Raw genomic sequence first — 18,409 nt, 5'->3', positions numbered from 1 at the left:
AGCTCTTGGTACTTAAACAATTGTTAATGCTAACATTGGCTTTGTAGCAATAGCAAAAACTTACACATAGTACCTTTAAATGAGTAAAATAAAATACAAAAGACAAAAAGCATATAAAACAGTTGAATAAAATAAACTTGGGAAAATACTCAAGTTAATAATAATAATAATATTGAAATAATAAATAAACAGTATATATTTGTAAAGAAAGAAAGGAAAGGAAAATTCATACATCTTATCTGCGCAACTACACAGCGCGGTCACAGATGGCGCCAACGAGCTACTGCTTAGTGTTTTTGAAGAGCACCAGAAGAAGAAGTGGTACTGGAGTTTACTTGTTGAATGACATTAGAGTAAAAACTACAGTTTGTACAGCTGGTTTCTCTGCTTGGGAGCCACTTACCTTGGCACTTCGGCGTGAAGTCGCAGCCTTTCTGACCTCTGTCTGTGTGCTTCACCCTGAAAAAATGCGGGACCGGACTAAGGAATTAGGAAATGTGAGTCTGAAAGTAAATGGCTAACGTTAGCAGCAGCGCGCTAGCCTGCTAACTTAGCTACAGTTCATTCCTTGTGTCGAGTAACAGCCGTCAACCTTACCGTTTCATCACGACAGCTTTGTCAAAGAGAGTAACTCAAAATAAGTGATTAAAATAATAGTGGGTGACAGCTTTCTGCGTCTGAATGTTAACTTTAGTGAGAGATTATTTTCAGTTTCCGTTTCTCCTTAAAGGATCTGCCAGGCCGGGACAGGGCAGGGCTGGTGAAGTTTGTTGTGCTTAAGATGCCGAGAGAGCGGCGAAGTTAGCGACCGATTCGCAGGTTTTGCGGATATAAAACTGCGTTTTAACCACTTTTTACTTCGTCGTTGTTAATCTAGTCCAGATTTGACAAGTCTAACTAGAATGGGCTTTGCTCGAGATGTGGTCTGATGTTGGTTAGTTGGGATAAAAAGTAGTGAAATCGCCCTTTTGGATAAAAATAGAATAAAAGGTTTGACCAATTTAAAACTCTATATTAAAGAGTCTGTATCTTCTCTGAGATAATCTAGTCCACATTTCTAAGCACAAATCTAAGTACAGCGGGTTTCTATCTAGACAGGTGTGATGTAGTCTAAATGGGATGAAACAGTCAAATCGTCCTGTTTTTGTGTGTTCACTGGGTTCACAAATGTCCAACTGTGTTTTAAACACCTGCTGGAGTCTACTTGTTGATCAAGTCCAGGCTTTAGAAGTGTAAACATGATTTATTTTAAGATAGGTTGTTGTCTAGATGGAGAAGGGGTCTTAACTAGGATGTCTAATGCACTTTCACAATAATTAGAGGTGGAAAAATGGAGAATCTGATGGTTCAGTCTTGAAAGAAAGTATGCTTTAACTTTCTCCATAACCACAGAATTGGAAACAAACTTCAGCGTTGTATGAAACCATTGACTGTATTTTCTCTTTACTTATTTTTTGTTACTGTGACTGCAGAACGCTGAGGCCTTAGATGACGATGAGGAGATCAAAGTTCCGATGATCAAACCTGGAACCTCTTCAGTCAAAGAGGAGAAGGAGAGCGAAGCTTTCTTCAGAAAGGTAAATTTACTCTCTAAGCGTTGTTACAGGTCGCCTGAGATTCCTCAGTCTTGTCTGGTATGTTTTCTGCTTTTTAAATTTTATTTTGTCAACATTTCAATCCCTGCTAATCCCAGTCTCCTTGTACTGGGCTGTCATGAATAAGGAGCATTAAACTGACAAAATATTAAATTATGTGTAAGAGTTAAGAAGTTGACGTTTTAAACCCTAAAACTAAGAACTACAATTTCTTTCCTGTTCTTTTAGGCGCAAGAAATTCATGAGGGGCTGCAGAGCCTCAAGCGGATGGTGTCCGACCTCGAGAACAAACAGAAAACAGTGCTAGGTGTGGCACTGCCAGAGGAGAGTAAGTGTGGTCGTTCTGGCCGTCAGCTAGTCAGGATTTGGGTATTGATGACACCCACTGATCCATCCAAAGAATAAAGTAAAGATATGAAATCCTGAGTCCTGTTGCTGAATCTGCTGATTTTCTTTGGTTTAGGTATGAAGAAAGAGCTGCAGACTCTTCGAGAGGAGATTAAAACCCTGGCGAGCCAGATCCAGAGAAAACTGAAGAGTGAGTAGTGATGAATAAGAAGTGAATATCAGTGTTTTGTTCACATGAAATACACTTAATGAATTATCTCTCCACAGGTATTGAACCTAAGAAGGGAGAGGATGATGGAAAATATATACCCATAAATATTCGGATGCAGCGCACACAGGTTGAGCCTCAGTTGTTGCTTTTATTCCAAAACATCCCAGTGAGGATATATTGTAATAAGAAATACATATATATTGACTGAGGATTTATAAGCTTCTGTTTGAGCTTTAACAAATGAGTTTTCCCCTCATGAATCTGCAGCTACCACAAAGTAAAACAGCAGAATAAACACCAAAACCTTTCCCTTCCTCTCTCCAGCACGGCGTCCTGTCCAAGGAGTTTGTGGAGCTGATGGGTCACTGTAACACCATCCAGTCCCAGTACAGAGACCGCAATGTGGAGAGGATACAGAGGCAGCTCAAAATCAGTGAGTGCACGAAGCACGGCTGTGATTTATTGGTCAGCGTGTTGACTTTGTGGTCTGTGGTCTTATGTTCGGGGAGATTACAGTGTAACTGATCATTTCCCCCTCACCGCTGTCGCTGCCTAGCTGTAAGTCACGTCATCGCGAGTTTCAGTTTGTCTCGTGATTTGTCACATGTCAACTCCTTTCTTTCTCTGTCACTTTCTGCTTTACACTGAACTCTCCCTGTGGAGCATTTCTGAACATTTTTCACAGTTTTCTGTTGTTGTTTACATCAAATTTTAATCCATATATCTAGTAAATAACCGGCAGATGAACTGATAATGAAAATAATAAGTTAAACTAGTTCAAGTATAGTGATAAAGCTCACAGCTTCACAGGAGAGGAGACGTTTTTATTTTCAGCATGTTTTAAAACACTGATCTAATTTACCTCTCACTTTAGCTGGGACCAACGTGTCAGACGAGGAGCTGGATTCAATGCTCGAAAGTGGGCAGACGGATGTTTTCACTCAGAATGTGAGTAAAAGAGGAGGGTGTCAACAATGTGACTGCCTGCCTGGAAACCACAACACAAAGTGCAGAAAACACACGTTCACAGCTGCAGGTGTTTTTCACCCATCGTCAGCTACGAGAAGTAGTGGTAGCTGTGTCTATAAATGACGTGTATGAAATGATTTGTTCTGTTGTAAACTTTCTAGTTGCTCAAACTGGACAACAAACTTGGTAAGCAAGTGAAGAAAAATCATGTGCTGCCTGTAGATACTGTAGATACAGTGTGAAGAATGCAGCTGGCTTCTGATGTGCCCCATGTTGTAGATGAAACCCTGAGACCTCATGACTGCTTGTTAGTTTCTATATGATGCATGACAGCTAATAAATATTTGCACCATGGTGTACAGATCCTGATCGATGCTAAAGCGACGAAGCAGGCCCTGAATGAGATTGAGTCCCGACATGATGAGATCCTGAAGCTGGAGAGGAGCATCAGAGACCTGCACGACATGTTCCAGTACCTCGCCATGGAGGTGGAGGCTCAGGTAAAGCCAACACTGTTAAAGTCTCTTACACTCCTTTTGGTTTTGAAAAAGGTGATTCTGATATTTGTTGTCTCCTGCAGGGGGAGATGGTGAACCAGATTGAGACCAACATCAAACAGTCTGCTAACTATGTGGAGAAAGCAAAGGAAAACACAGAGAAAGCTGTCACATATCAGCATCAAGCACGCAAGGTACAATGTGGTTTAACACACAGAAACATTAAAGGCACCATGAAATGGACACCTTAACTTTCTGGGAAACAGAGAATCTGTAGTGGGCCCAGTTCCAGTGTCCGTTCTCATCACTGTTTCAACTTCACTATACATTTTATTCCCTTGAGCACAGTTTTCAGGATTGTGGACACAGGGAAAGTGTGCAAAAGGGCTGAAAAAGTCAACCAGGGAGACGTCAAACAGTTGGATGATTGCACAGTGGGACAGTCCTGAGCCTTTGTGGACTTAACAGCAGCAAGTGTCAAAGTCTGTAAATGCTGACTGAGCTGCCGAGAACTTAACTCTGTACTCGCAGTAGAGGTGGAAAAAAAAAATCTGGCCAGTAAATGTGTCCAAGCTTGAGGAGGTATCCCTCCTCAGTTGCTTGTCTGGGTTTCTTCCATTTTTTATCTCCTGACCTAACATTGTCTTTAAAGTGAAACCTGTTTGATTTTGCTCTTATGTTAATCAGCCTTTTTGTTTCTCATCCTCTGCAGAAAAAGATCTGGATCGCGATCTGTTTGGCCATCCTCATTCTCATCCTAGTCGTGTCGTTGCTCGTCAGTTTCGGCACCTAACACCACCAGGCAGTGAGAGTCGGCAGTGGATTTGGTTCAGCAGAAGCACATTATGAGTTTAAAATATCCCCCTTTCATGTAAATATATCTGCCCACAGGATGTATGGGGAAATGTGGGTGGTGGATTTTCTCTCATCATCCCTCTTTATTTGTTGTCACATTTGATTTTCATCTTCCTCTAACTTTCATGTCTTCCTAATGGGACTTTTTTTTTTTTAAAGAAGAGATGTGCTCTCTGTTGTTTTATTTCACAAACCACCACAACCATACCTGCATTTCTGCTTCCACTCGAGAGGCACCGCTGCTGGCTTGTGGCTCCCCCTCTGTCAAGACTCAACTCTGGTCTGCAACAACACAAAGACCAAGGCAAATTGTGAACTGTTACGTCAGCATCCCTTTCCTTCCTAGATAAAAAAAAAAAGAGGAAACAAGTGGCCTTGAGCACTTGAGCACAATGCAGTATTGAAACCTGACACTGGCTCTGAACATATTGTACTCAGGAAAAATGTGCGTCGATTCTTGTTACTTTGTTATTTCTGGATGAATTGGAGGCGTAAAAAACAATTTTAATAGAGTAGGGCTTTCTTTTATAGGCTAATATAATTGTACATAACCTTAAGACATACTTTATGCAGATGATTTTTAAAACTTGAAAGCTGTTTCAAACTGCCTACATGTGACGAGTGTAAATACAGATTTTTTTGTGAAATAACAGAACCCTTCTTTTTTTCTTTACAAAGGTGTCACTCTCAGCACTGCATTCCCAGGCCCAAGGCCCAACTTCTGTTTCAGTTCATAGTTATGATTTGAACAATATTGTGTAAGCTGCTATGAGAGAAGTTTTGCAACAACACATAATGAAACCTTTTTTAAAGAAACCGTGCCTTCTCTATGTGAGGCTGAGAGTATGATGTCGTGCACTAACGTCAAGAAGGGATGGAAGTGAGTTTTTATTTTTGTTTCTACACGTTTGAATTCACACAGCAACTTCACTTTGGCTTTACCATATGTATACTCTGATCAGACTTTAGCCTGTTATTTTTCTTCACCTGTTTGTCACATTGTGCAAAGTCTCCATTTGTCCTCCAGGTTGTAAATTTAGGGATTAAGCTGGAAAATCCTGGAGTATTAACATGTTTAATTACGAGACAAACAGCATCTCTGCTCCACAGTATGACAAATCTGTAAAGAAAAATACAATAAACCAAAACTATTTATGTTAAACAATATCCAGTCCTTGGTCAAGTCACAGTTAACAGCCAACAGGAAAATATAGATGGAGACTTTGCTACTGTGTGATATTATGGCTGTTGAATTTTGCATCACACTCATTTATTTTAATATAGATTTGTTTTTAAAATAAAATATTGCCATGTTCTATTATTCATTGTCTTGTCTGATGTCATCTGTGACTTTTTTGTTTAATTCACAATTGAAAATATGTTGGTTTTTTTTGGAGTTTTCGCACACCTGTCTGACAACACTATGGATAGGATTCCTGATTCCTGACAGAGAGAGAGAGCTTTTTATTAAAGAGTAAGATCTTTTTTGTTTAATCAGAAACATCACTACCAGACTCCATTGACAAAAACAGTGATTTTACTGAGCAGAACATGTTATTGTGTGATTTTCAGTGGAGGAAGAAGCATTCAGATCTATTACAGTAAGTTCAGTAAAATTATTATTTTTGTAAATGGAGTCTGGCAGCGATATAAAGCAACATTTGTGTTTAAATGTAAAGATCTTACTAGGGATAAGACCCAGATTAAAAAAATAATCACATTACCCTTTAAGTACCTAACAGCTGCTACTCACCCACAGTTGAACAAAAATCTCCAACACAATGAAAAATGGCAACAAATTTTTGGTCTTTTTATTCAACTGTAATTGTCTTAATTTTTCAAGTAAAATAATGTGGAATTACAAGGGATCAAAGGAATGCAACAAATGAAGAGAGAGACAAATCAAAAAAATAAGACCATCACCATAAACTACCCCCACCCCCACCCCAACCAACCCCCCTCCAAATATATCGCTTCAACGAGTCCAAAAAGTAAATCGACAATTTACAGTCATCTGGAACTGTACCAGTAATTTTATTCACATATTTTGTCCAAGTATTTTTTTTTCTTTTTATACATGAACGAAGAGCAATGAAGTGACGTGACAAAAAAAAAATTCAGGTGAAAAATAAAACATTAATTTGGTAGCACTGATGCACAGGGTGCTTTTCTTGATGTTTTGCAGGAGTTGATTTTTTTTGTTGTTTTGTTTGGCTTTTTTATTTGTTTGTTGTTTTTTTTGTTGTTTTTTTTTACATAAGGAGAGAAGCTCAACACCCCTGCTTCAGGTGCTTCACAAGGCAATCTGAGGCACTCTTTAATTTCAATAACATTTACTCGTCCTTTCAGTATAAATACATGACAAAGTGGACTTCAACAAGAACCGCCTGTGGGAGGATTCGGATTCTGTCTGAGACAATTTGCGACTTCAATTAATGTGTTTTCTAAGGGTAGAGATACATTGTGAAGTACCGGGAACCAATGAATTCACTGAGGTTGATGTAAAAACAAATTACTAGACCACAATGTACTCAGAAGCTGAGGGCCACGTTATTATCAGATGTGCAAACGAGAAAATGCAAGGCTGGATTTAAAAATGAATCCAAATGAACAGAAATGTTGAAAAAAACGTGGAAAAAAAACAGGGGCCCAAGCAAAGACAAGCTCCAGCATAGTGCAGCAAAGATCACATTGACAGATCTGTTCTCTTCCTAATACCCTGGAAGAAATAATAAAATATGCATAACTTATCAACTGACTACAAAGAAACAATATAGTCAGGACAGCTGACGAAATTCTCAAAACCAAACTTTCTAAAACCTCCAACTTACAATACAACTGGTCACTCAAAAGTTTTTAATGTCACACAAATGACTTTTCATTTATAACCCTAATAGAGGGTGCTGTATAATCCCATCTTAACACATAAGATCTGAGTGTTCCAGTCTTTAATGATTACAGTACATAATGTGAACTAACAACTTGCCTTTATCACCTCCTGCACCTTTATCCCCCCCTCTAGTCCCAGTGGTGAGTTTATCCACTGTACCATCTTGCTTGTCTAGTTTACGGACGCACAATGATGGCGCCACATTTTTACTCCCAGTCCAGTGTCCCTGAGCCTTCCCCCCAGCTGACAATAGCTGAGCTGGTGAGGGGACCAGCTCCAATTGGAAAGGGAGAGGGCCCAAGAGGCAGGGAGGTCCCTGGCTTGTGCAGCACTCAGATCCCTTGCATTCATTAAGAGTGCAGACAAAGCAGCAACCCTGGAGGTCATGACATGCTCTCATATCGTGCTCTGCAACAACACCCTTGCTTCCATTTTTTTTCCCTTTGGCACTCTGATCATGTCTTGTTGTGTCGATGTTGACCAGCAGAGGAGCGGGTGCTTGCGGCCGGTGACCGGGCCTGCACCGCTGCGAGTGCTGCGACGCTACGTAGCACCCTGTCTGGCGTCCCCTCGGTTCCTGAACCGCTGGTCACCTCCTGCGAGGGCTTTTGAGACCTCCTGCGGCTCTCCCGTCGTTGGCCCTGCTTCTCTTTTTTGTCCCTGTTCTTCCCCCGGTCCGAGCTGCGGTCCCTCTCGCGTTCGCTGCCGGAGGAAGCGCCACGGGACTCTCTGCGCTCGGTGTTTTGAGAGCTGATGCTGTGGGTGCGTTGGCTGCTGTTGCTGCTGCTGCGACTTCTGCTGCTGCGTCCGCCACCGTCGCCTTCGCCGTCACTGCTCATGCTGCTGCAGGCGCTGTGGCCCCTGGACGAAGACTCTCCTTCCTTCCCCCTTGAAGACTTCCTACTTCCTGTCTCCTTTTCCTCTGGTTTAGACCTCTTGTACTCCATTTCCAGGGGGGGAACCAGGGAACCGGGACACTGTCTGGTGGAGCGGGAAGCAGACCGGCTTGACTGATTAGGCGTTGTGGGTTTGCTGCCGCCACTGCTTTTATTATTAGTAAGAGTTACAGAGTTACTCTGAGGAGAGGCTGGTACACTTTTGTTTTTAGTCTTTTGGTTCTTGTCAGAGGAGGAAGCAGGGGAAGTCCCACTGGTCTTAGCTGCTGTGTCTTTCCGAGTGGTGTGGCCGGGGGTGTCCACTCTGCCTTTCATCGCTAGAAGCTTAGCGGCTGCGTTGAGTGCAGAGCATCTCTTCCCCAGAACTTCAGGCTCTGGAGGCAAAGAGGGGGCGCTGTTTGTCTGAGCTTTGCTGTCTTGTGAGGGCTGAGATCCCACAGACTTTCTGGTGATCCTGACAGAGGATGTATCGCTGCCAGACTCTCCCCCTGTGGATGTGTTGGCATTGTTTGATGCATTTCTGTCAGAGCTGCGTGCAGGTTTCTTTCCAGGCCGGCTGTTGCCCTTTTCCTTCTCCTGATCTTGTAGCCTGCGCTTGGCTGAGCGAGTCAGCCGGTGCTCCTTCCTGCTCTCGTCGTTGTCGGAGTCAGAGGAGGAAGAGGGAGACCTGGAACGCCTCCTCCGTGAGGCAGCAGTGGTGCGCTCCTCCTCACTGCCTTCCTTTTTCTTTTCCCCACCCTCTTCCTTGGTCTCCTCATTTCCTGCTTCTGAGGTGACGTCTATTCGCCTCCTCTTGGCAGGATGTCTGTTTTCATACGTCCTCTTGTGGTGAGCGTGACGAGTGAGGGTTGATGAAGAGCCTCCAGATGATGGTGAGGAAGAGCGAGTGGACTCCTGGCTACTCTGGCGACTAATGGACCTTTTCTGTTTGGGAGTTTTCTGATCAGTTTCCTCCACCGCCTGTTGTTTGGGTTCTTCTTCCTGAGGGGTGGGTGTAGCCTTTGTTTCTCCACCAGCTCCCTCCCTTCCAGACTCTGCATCTTTGTTCTCGGAGGAACTCTCCACCTTTCTCCTCTTAGGTTGAGACTTAGAGATCTCCTGCTTTTTGTCATCCTCCTCCTTGCTGGTCCTCCCTTCAGCCTCCACAGCATTTACCTCCATTTCTGTCACTGTGTCTGAGTCATCTTTAGATGCAGACACTTTCTGTTTTGACTCTACAGATTGCTTCTCAGACAAAACACTAGACGAAGATGTGGGTTTCTGGGGCAGGGCCTCTGTCTGGGCTGTTGTGGACATCCCCGGGGAAACACCCGTGGATGCAGAGTTTTGTACTTGGGGGGAAATGACTGCAGATGTTTGGGGAGGGGTGGACACAGGAGGAGCTGTTTTGGTTGAAGCAGCTGTGGGAGCTGCTACTGGCACGGGAGCGACTGTGGTAGTGGACACTTGAGCAGCAGTGATTGTGGTAGCAACTGTAACTGACTTTTCTGTGGATGATGTCGTTGTGGTGACTGTTTGTGGAACTGGTGCAGCATCTGTGGAAGTTGTTACTGGTGGTGGGATCTTGACGGTCTTTTCTGCGGTTGTAACAGGGGAAGCTGAAGCAGAGGAGGGATCTTTGGAGGAAGTTTCTGCTGCAGGTTTTAGTTTCATTCTTTCTGTTGGGGGTGATGAGGTTCCTGCAACCACCTTTGCTTCTGCAGTTGTCGTAACACTGGCAGATATTACAGTTGGGGAAGGAGTGCAGGTTGGACTAGGTGCAGGAGATGTTGACGGGGACTTGACGGCCACTGTGGTTACTTTTGCCTGTGTAGCCCCTTGCACAGGTTTGGTAGGGACTTTGGTGGTTGTCACATTAGTCCTTGTTTGATCTGGAGAAGATGGAGCTGTATTTGCAGCAGATGTTGCGACTGTTGTTACCGGTGGTGTTATAGAAGCATTGCCAGACGTGGCTGGGCTTGTAGTTGGGACTGCAGTGGAACTTGGGTTTAATGGACTCGTTTGCACCGTTTTTACTGGAGTTGCTGACATAGTTGTTGCCGAGTTTGATGGACAAGTTTTGACTATTTTTGTTGTAGCTGTAGTCGTAGTTGTTGCTGTAGCAGGAGAAGATGTTGAAGTTGGTATAGGTGAAGCTGTAGCTGGGCTTGATAAACTGGCAGCTGGGGTGGAGGCTACAGCAGCTGGAGTAGATGTAGGCGGCAGTGCAGAGGGTTGCGGTGAGTCCTTTGCAGCAGTAGTTTTAGTTGCTGTGACTGGTTTCACTGTTGTGGTGACTTCTGATGTTACACTTGATACTATGGTTGTAGCTGTTGTGATCGCTGTGGCAGGAACTGATGTTGGGACTGCTCTGACAGCCACGGTGGGCGGTGCAGTGGGTGGTGTGCTAACAATTGGTGTAGCAACCGTGGTGGTTTTGGCAGTGTCTGGTCCTGTTGTTTCCACAGTTGTAGAAGCTGAAGGTTTTGGCTCTACGGGCGCTGTAGAAGCTAGAGGTGTTGGTTTTACACCTGAAAGAGATGATGAGACAGTGCTAGCAGGTGGTGGTGGTGGTGGAGTCGTGGTGGTGGGGGTACCAGTTACAGTAGCAGACGAAGAGAGACTGACAGACGATGCAGAGGAAACACACGTTGACGTCGGGTCTGAACTCGGAACTGTAGCCAGAGGTGAACTAATGACTTGGGTTGAGGCTGATGTGGAGGTAGCCACAGGGAGGGGTGAGGTCACCTGGGGTGCAGGTGCAGGTGGTGCTTGCACTGAAGCGGAGACAGGTGTGGAGGCTTGATTTGTTTTTGTTGTGGTATCCTGCACTGGCTTTGGAGAAGGGGCTGAAACCTCTGTCTTAGTGTCTGTTTCCTCAGCTGGGGTAGACTGGGAGGCCTGACTGACAACAGCAGCTATGGGGGTCTCTGACTTGTGGGGAGGTGGCTCTGTTGGTGCTATTGGCTCTGTGCTGGCATCAATTTTTGATAAACCAGATACATCAGAAGTGGTGGTCTCTTTTTTAGAGTTCTGTCCCTCACTAACAGTGTCTGGTGTGGTTGTGGAGTCTTTGCGGGGGCGACCCCTTTTACGTTTTGGGGAGAGGGGTGGGTTTCCCTCCTCAGTTGGTGAGATGGGCTGTGGGGAAGTGGCAGCCACTGTGTTGTCAGTGGGGGGAGTTTTAGGGGGCCGGCCCCTCTTTCTTTTAATAGGTGTCACAAGAGAATTCACACTGGACTCTGTAGAGGCTGAAGTGGCGTCTTTGCCTGGTGGTGTGTCCGTTTTCCTGGCCTGGTTTCCTCCCCGTCCTCGCCCCAGGTGCTGCTGTTGCTCTCCCAGCTGAGCAGCCATGCGAGATTCAGTTTCCAACCTGCGCCGTACGGGAAGGTTTCTCAGCACAGGCATGTCAGGAGAAAGATGTGGTGGGGAATATGGAGGATAACCTCTGACAGGCTGTGGGTGCACAGGCAGACTCGGGGTAGAGTCCTGGTCCTGAGGGGATTTGGTAACAGTTCCTTTAGTTTTGCTGTCAGGGCTCGGTGGTGTATTGTCTTTGTTTGGTTCATCAACAAACCCAGCAGTGGTGTCCTCCACTGTTGCCTCTTCTGAAGAACCTCCACCTCCAGTGCCGCTTCCACGGCGCCTCCTCCTTCTTGGTTCCTTCTCCTCCACCACTGTGACAAGCCTCCCTGGGAGCTTCCGCAGGACTTTGGCTGACGGGGAGTCCTCAACCAGGCCCCGCAGGACTTCACCATCTGCTGACTGACGCTTGCGAGGCGATCTGGAGCTGGTGGAAGGAGGAGACATGGCACTGTGGTCTTTGCTGTCATCATCTTTTGTCTGTTGGTCCACCGGGCAGCTGGATTCAAGCGATGACTCAGACGCCCTCCTCTCATTCTCCCCCTCCCTCTCCTCTCTGCCTGCTTTAGAGCTCTTGCCGTCAGTCTCCACAACACACTGTTGTTTCCCTCCAGGGGGAGAGGTTGTAGTAGGGGAAGGCACTGGACTGGAATGGGAGCGGTTTGGTAGAGTCCTGGTTTTGGTGGTCTGGTGATCTCTGGCAGGTGATGAAGCTTTTGAAGATTTGGTGGAGTCTTGGAGCCTTGTTGATGAGGAGGTTTTAAGATGCTCTGTGCGGGACGGGGTACTAGACACAGCACCTGTGTCTTTGGCAGCTCCTCGTCCTCTCAGACCCAGGCGGAGTCTTTCAGGCACTTCTCTTGGGGTCGTAGGCTCGGGTTCAGTTTCGGGTGAGGCCCCACGAAGCCGACCACTGGTCCTCGTAGAGGTCGCAATCTTGTCCTTGTCCTTGGGTTTACGGCCACGGCGGGCTGGAGTAGGCTGAGTGGGCTCCACAGAAGCTGGTGGTGACAGAAAGTCATCGTCGTCGTCATCAGATGAAGCGTGAAGCTTGAGGCCCTCTTCCTTGGCCTGGTCCAGACCCTTCCTGGCAGCTTCCACTTGCTCCTATAAACACACAGGCAGGACAGATATTGACACTCATGCAGGTCAGAGGTTTGGTTTTGGTTCTGTGAAACTACAGCAGTGGACAAAGTATGTAAACATCTTAAAGCTTGTAAGTAAATGTCAGATAGGCAAACTACATACTGTCAGAGGTGTTATTTCCAGGTTTGTTTTTATGGTTGTATTTTCTACCATTGTCCCTTTAATACCTTGAAGTGGCTGTTGTGAAGGTTCTACAGTATTTGTGATCACTAAATAGCAGTGGATGTGACAATCAAGTCTGTCAAATACCAAAATGATCAGTTTCACCAGACTGGTATTTAGTAATGCTGAAATGAGGCATCAATAACAGATAAATTAGTCATTTTTAAAGTAATTTATCAAGCAAAAATGCCAAACTGTCCTGGCTCCAACTTCTCTACTGTGAAGGTTTGTTGATTTTCTGTTTTATATCACAATAAAATTAATGTCTTTGTTTGTTTAGTCTTTGTTTACCAGAAAACATGAAGGAATTTGAAGCTTCACTATTTTCCAATATTTTATAGCCTAAACCATTAATCAATAATTGCAACTCTCTCTGCTCTCTCAACTCTCTGCTGGAAAACTGTATTGGAAAGTGTTTCTGTTTCTTTGTACACCCTATGTTCATATTAACGACAGTAATTGAGATAAGTTAAGTACTTTATGTATTTCAAATAAAACAGAGCAATCATGGAGATGTGGTCTCACCTCAGCTTGTTTCAACTCTTCTTTGCAAACATCTTCTAATGAGGCTTCCAGAAAGTTCATGGCGTAGCGTTCAATAGGAGTGAGCTAAAAGAAGGCAGATAATATCACGTGTCAACCGAGCACAAACAAACATGATCCAGAAAGATGTGAAATATCCACATCTTCTCAGAAACAGGAGGTAAAAGCAATAATTCCCCACAAAATCCATGCAGCCACTCAGAAGCTCAGACCAATGTTCTGTTCCTGATTTCCACTAATGATTCAATTACAGATTTCTATGATTATTCACCTGCTCCACCAGAGCAGCTATTTCCTGCTCGGCCTTTGAGAGCTCCTCCACTTCCTCCTGTTCCCCTCCATCATCCAGTGGTATGTTCTCATTGAACTCCGCCAGTTCTGCCACCTGCTCAGCTTTGGCCTGAGAGGCTGCTACGATGTCCTCCTCATCCTCAGCGCGACACAGGGCCTGCAAGAATCATATATCATATCAGGTATACTTCAGGTTATGATGGTTATTCTTTGAGGATAGGCAACTCTTTTACACTCATCCTGTTAAGAAAGTGTCTCTGAGACACCATTAATCCAAGGAAAGAGAGTCCTCATCACTGAAACCTTTTGTGTGGTTTACGTGAAACATGAAATAATATGTAAAACAGATATCAGTGTATCTTGTCTCAGAGTCACAGACTCACACTCTCTCCCATCAGACTGTTGAAGCATCAGGAGCATTTTCTCTGACAGTATTTTTTGCACTTTTAGTCTTTTTGAGCTCATCATCTGTGACAACTGAAGATTTTCTCCTTGGTTCATTTTGAATTCAAGAGACACCTTTCACCTGTCATGAATTTATTTCTTCTGTGGCTAGCAAAACACATCACAACAGCCTTCAGAATCTTCTGCAGGTTAAATTGGGCAAACTAAATATTTTTTAGTGCAGATCAACTCTGAAAGAATCTTGATAAACAGAATGAAAACACTTGCTAGCCTAGCAACATCAAGGCTGGAAGTTCAGTAAATACAACAATTACATTAAATCTTAAGGACAGACTTTTTAAAGTGAATTAAAAGTATCTGAATATATGTCTACTAAGTAGCTTTTATTTAGTGATAAGCATCACATATTGTTTTTCTTTTTCTTTTTTTGCTAAATGAGAAGTTGTATGTGTGTTCGCTAATTCTATTCTGTGCCGTTATTAACATTACATCTCTGGTAGGGGACAACAGCCTCATTAGTGCTGGCAAAAGCCATCATTATCCAAAATGTTGTTTGGAGCCAGGGCTTTTTAAATTAAACTGTAATTAGACTGTAGACTGGACTGTGGAAGCTAATTATTAAGTAATTAAATCCAAAATGTGCTCAAACACTGGTCTTTTTTTTTTTTTTTTTTGGAAAGATGAACTGCATGATAACTGTGCTGTGCTGTACCATGCACGTTCATCCCATCAAATAACTTAATTAACAGCATACAAAAAATCAATCAATTCAACATCATAGAGGGCAAGATGTGCTTCAAATATGTGTAATTTACTTTGACGATTACCAGAAGGTAGGCCTTAAATACATAATTTGTGTGGGTGAATGTCCCATGTGATGTATCTAACCTGCTCCAGAATGGTGGTGCTTTGTTTGTTGACGGCCTCCTCCTCCTCAGCTTGGGGTACAGACAGCTCCACCGCCACCTCTCGTTTCTCTCCGTCGTTCACATCAAACAGCTCTCGGATGGTTTGCTGAGGAACAAAAATGGAAATGAGGCACATTTAGGGTGGGAATATGATTCCCTGTACTTGACAGAAAACAAAAAAATAAGAGGCACTTGAACTGCCTAACGTCCCGACATTATCACCACAATGTGCTAAAAACAACCAGTTGTGCTAATGGTGTCATTTATTCAGTGCGTTAATTAGAAAATGTTGTAACTTCAAAAAGCACAAGTGGTATTATAATAAAAGGTAGATCTGAACGATGGAGCCTGTGTCTTATGCATCTCAGTCACCATGCTCACACCTACATGTTTGTGTTTGGGTTGTGATTCATCATCACATGATTAATAGGCCAGTTACGAAAGGAAGCAAAAAAGAAATCTTAGGCAGACTAGAAAGAAGCCTCAAGAGAAATAAACACACTTGATCTGATTTTACACCATTATCAATATCAATAGAGATGTGGTAAAACAGGTGTCATCCTGTGTCCCAAATTAAATTATACAGTATATGGAAAAGCCCCAACGAATCATAAATTTGTGTAATTTTGTTCCACTGTAACTGCCTACCTGTTTGAAGAAGGCAGTGGTGAAGTTGCCTCCCTCAATAGCCATATCTCCCAGCATCCTCTTCTGGTTGGCTTTCTTTAAAATGTTCTCCTCCACAGTGCGCTCACTAATCAGCCTGAAGAGGAACATTAACAAAAAACATTACTATGCTGTTGAAATCAGTTGAAATCAGATTTCTACCACATCAGATTTCTGAAAATGACCCAGCCACACTTACCTGTAGATGTGGACGTCTCTGGTCTGTCCGATACGATGGCAACGGTCTTGAGCCTGGGCGTCCATGGTGGGGTTCCAGTCACTGTCGTAGAAAACCACAGTGTCAGCCCCGGTCAGGTTCACACCTACACCTCCGCTGCGAGTCGACAAAATGAAGCAGAAGATGCGACGGTCTGCGTTGAAGCGCTCCATGAGGGCCTGAAGGAGAAGTAAAAAAACATGCTTAGAGAATAAGCATCAGACAGCCTTGTCCCCAACTTTATTTGTTTCTTTCTTTTTTGTTTATACAAGATAACACTCAAATATAATGGAAGTATTGTGTCCAAAAGGATAAAAAAAAAACAAAACGTAATCCTGCTTTTCACATATGATAATCTGAAAATATCATGAGTACTAACCTGTCTCTGCTCCACGCGAGTGCTGCCATCCAGGCGGAGGTAGATGTGTCCGTGGTAGTTGAGGAACTGCTCCAGCACATCTAACATACGTGTCATCTGAGTGAAGATCAGCACCCTGTGGCCTCCAGTCTTCAGCTTTCGCAGCAAAGTGTGGAGAGTCTGGAGCTTACCTGCACAGAGCGGGGAACATAAATTACTTTAAACAAACCAAGAGTGACCAACAGAAGAGAGTAAACATTCAGACATACACAGTTAGGAATGGTCTTATTGAAAGTGATCAAGAAGACCTTTAGACTAGCTCACAGTAAAAACAGTCTTTCCTAAATCAGGTCCACCTAAAGCATCCACCAGGGGTGTCTACAGCTTTGTAGATTTATGATAAGTAGACACCTGTCTGCTTTCAGTGAGACTGAAATATTTTTAAATGACAAATAACATTTTCTTCCTCTTACAAATCAAAATCAATACACTCAGGACTTTCACTGTTAAAGTCGCATGACCAGTAGCATATGGTGACTAACGTGAGCACACCTTTTTGAGTTGGTAAATTACATGTACATGATCCTGGTTCAACTGTAGAGCCTTTACTGAAATAGAAGTTATTGTAATTTTTCCAAAGAAAATCCAGTAATTCTGTTCATTTGACTTCTGTCATTGACATACCCCAGGAGACTCCTACCCCAAAACTGATCATATTCACCCACCTCCCCCTGACATGTACTGTAAATACAGTGGTCACCTGTTGGCTGTCAGTAGGGGTGGAGACTCAGGGGGACTGGAGTCATTATTACTTTCAATTTCAGTTGGAAATAAAGATACTTTAAGAGGGATTTGTTTTGAGTCTTTCAGCCCCCTGTGTGAAGAAAAAACTTTTTTTCCCCGGCATCTTAACAACTTACCACAATCATACTGTATGAGCCTCAGGTCTGGGAACTGCGTCCTCATGTTGCACTGGATACGATGGAGACTACGAGTGAGAGGAGCAACTTGAGCTGAAAGCATGGAGGAGAAGACAGTCTGCTTGTGGCTCAGAGAGGGAGGGGGATGGCAGCAGTGCATGGAGATCAGAGGAGCCTCTACAGGGGGAATCACGAATGTAAATCTAAAATTGAACACAGAAAAACAACAGTTAAATCACAAATCATTCTCCTTGTCTCCTCAGTAATGCATCTTGTCAGAAAACCGATCAGTTATCTACCTGTCTATGATGTCACTGAGCAGCTCTAGCCTCTCCTCGATGCTGTGGATGGCCTCTCTCACGCCGTGACTCTGATGCCAGTAGTCGTATTTGTTTTGCCACTGCGTGAACAGACAGCTGCTGTGACCCGATCGGCCCCACTCCCCCTGAGAACTCAGGGCAGCTGGGGAGGGACGGGGACCGGGGAGAAAAGTCAGAAAGTCCAAAACCTCCTGGCCGTACACAGGCTTTGCTCCACAGTGGTGATCATTAACTCGAATGATGAAGTCCAGTCGACTGTTGTGCTGCTGTTTATGGCTCTCTGCCAGCCATGACTGCGGAGAAAGAAGGTAAACATTAGCAGGTATACAAGTGGTTAAAGGAGGATCATGTTTTTTTTAATAGCAGTGGACATACTGAATTTCGCTGGACAACAGGGAAACATGGAGGACATTTTGAGTTTGCTTAACTGAGGAACAGGGGAAATAAGAAATAAAGGCCTGGTTCCTTCTGAAACTGATGTCAATAAAGGCCATTATCTAGATTTATTTGCTGATGGCATCAATTATAAAGAACAACTTGCTCACCATGTGGAAAGGAGAACGAGGAGGTGGGCGAGGCACTTTCCTGGGTGGAGGATAGGCTTTTGTCCCTGCACTGGGCCTTGACTTCATGGTCACCGGTGTTTGACTGCTGCTGATGCTGTTGTCACGTGGGGTTGTTGAAGACTTGGATGCAGATGACGTGGGGGCCACCGGAGCTGGAGCTGAGGAGAGGATGGAGGGGGAAGCAGAGCAAACACAACTGTGGTAAATAACTGCAGCTCAAATGGCCATGGATTTGCAAACAAGAAAATTTGGCTTTTCATACATGCAGCAGAGCAGTGAACAGAACTCTCCCCTACCCCAACCT

General features: G+C 44.0%; 2 protein-coding genes across 2 annotated transcripts in view; one reads left to right on the top strand and one right to left on the bottom strand.

Annotated features, from left to right (window-relative positions):
- Positions 1 to 285: 285 nt before the first annotated feature.
- stx4 (syntaxin 4) lies at positions 286 to 5,796 on the top strand. Its single transcript, XM_018689413.2, has 10 exons — positions 286 to 497; positions 1,473 to 1,577; positions 1,824 to 1,923; positions 2,059 to 2,133; positions 2,211 to 2,281; positions 2,479 to 2,587; positions 3,029 to 3,102; positions 3,486 to 3,623; positions 3,704 to 3,814; positions 4,333 to 5,796. Exons 1-10 carry the CDS (start codon positions 468 to 470, stop codon positions 4,411 to 4,413), a joined length of 894 nt encoding a protein of 297 aa, XP_018544929.1. The 5' UTR covers positions 286 to 467; the 3' UTR covers positions 4,414 to 5,796.
- A 468-nt stretch (positions 5,797 to 6,264) lies between these two features.
- Positions 6,265 to 18,409, bottom strand: part of srcap (Snf2-related CREBBP activator protein) — a 30,597-nt gene continuing 18,452 nt past the window's right edge. Inside the window, 10 exon segments of the mRNA XM_018689428.2 lie at positions 6,265 to 12,710; positions 13,437 to 13,520; positions 13,726 to 13,902; positions 15,039 to 15,164; positions 15,707 to 15,821; positions 15,924 to 16,120; positions 16,321 to 16,490; positions 17,220 to 17,422; positions 17,519 to 17,832; positions 18,085 to 18,263. Coding sequence (XP_018544944.1) covers positions 7,821 to 12,710; positions 13,437 to 13,520; positions 13,726 to 13,902; positions 15,039 to 15,164; positions 15,707 to 15,821; positions 15,924 to 16,120; positions 16,321 to 16,490; positions 17,220 to 17,422; positions 17,519 to 17,832; positions 18,085 to 18,263 — 6,455 coding nt within the window. The 3' untranslated portion in view covers positions 6,265 to 7,820.

Source organism: Lates calcarifer, linkage group LG23, assembly GCF_001640805.2.
Source record: "Lates calcarifer isolate ASB-BC8 linkage group LG23, TLL_Latcal_v3, whole genome shotgun sequence".
Lineage (NCBI taxonomy): Eukaryota > Metazoa > Chordata > Actinopteri > Centropomidae > Lates > Lates calcarifer.
This window is presented reverse-complemented; position numbering and strand designations above follow the sequence as displayed.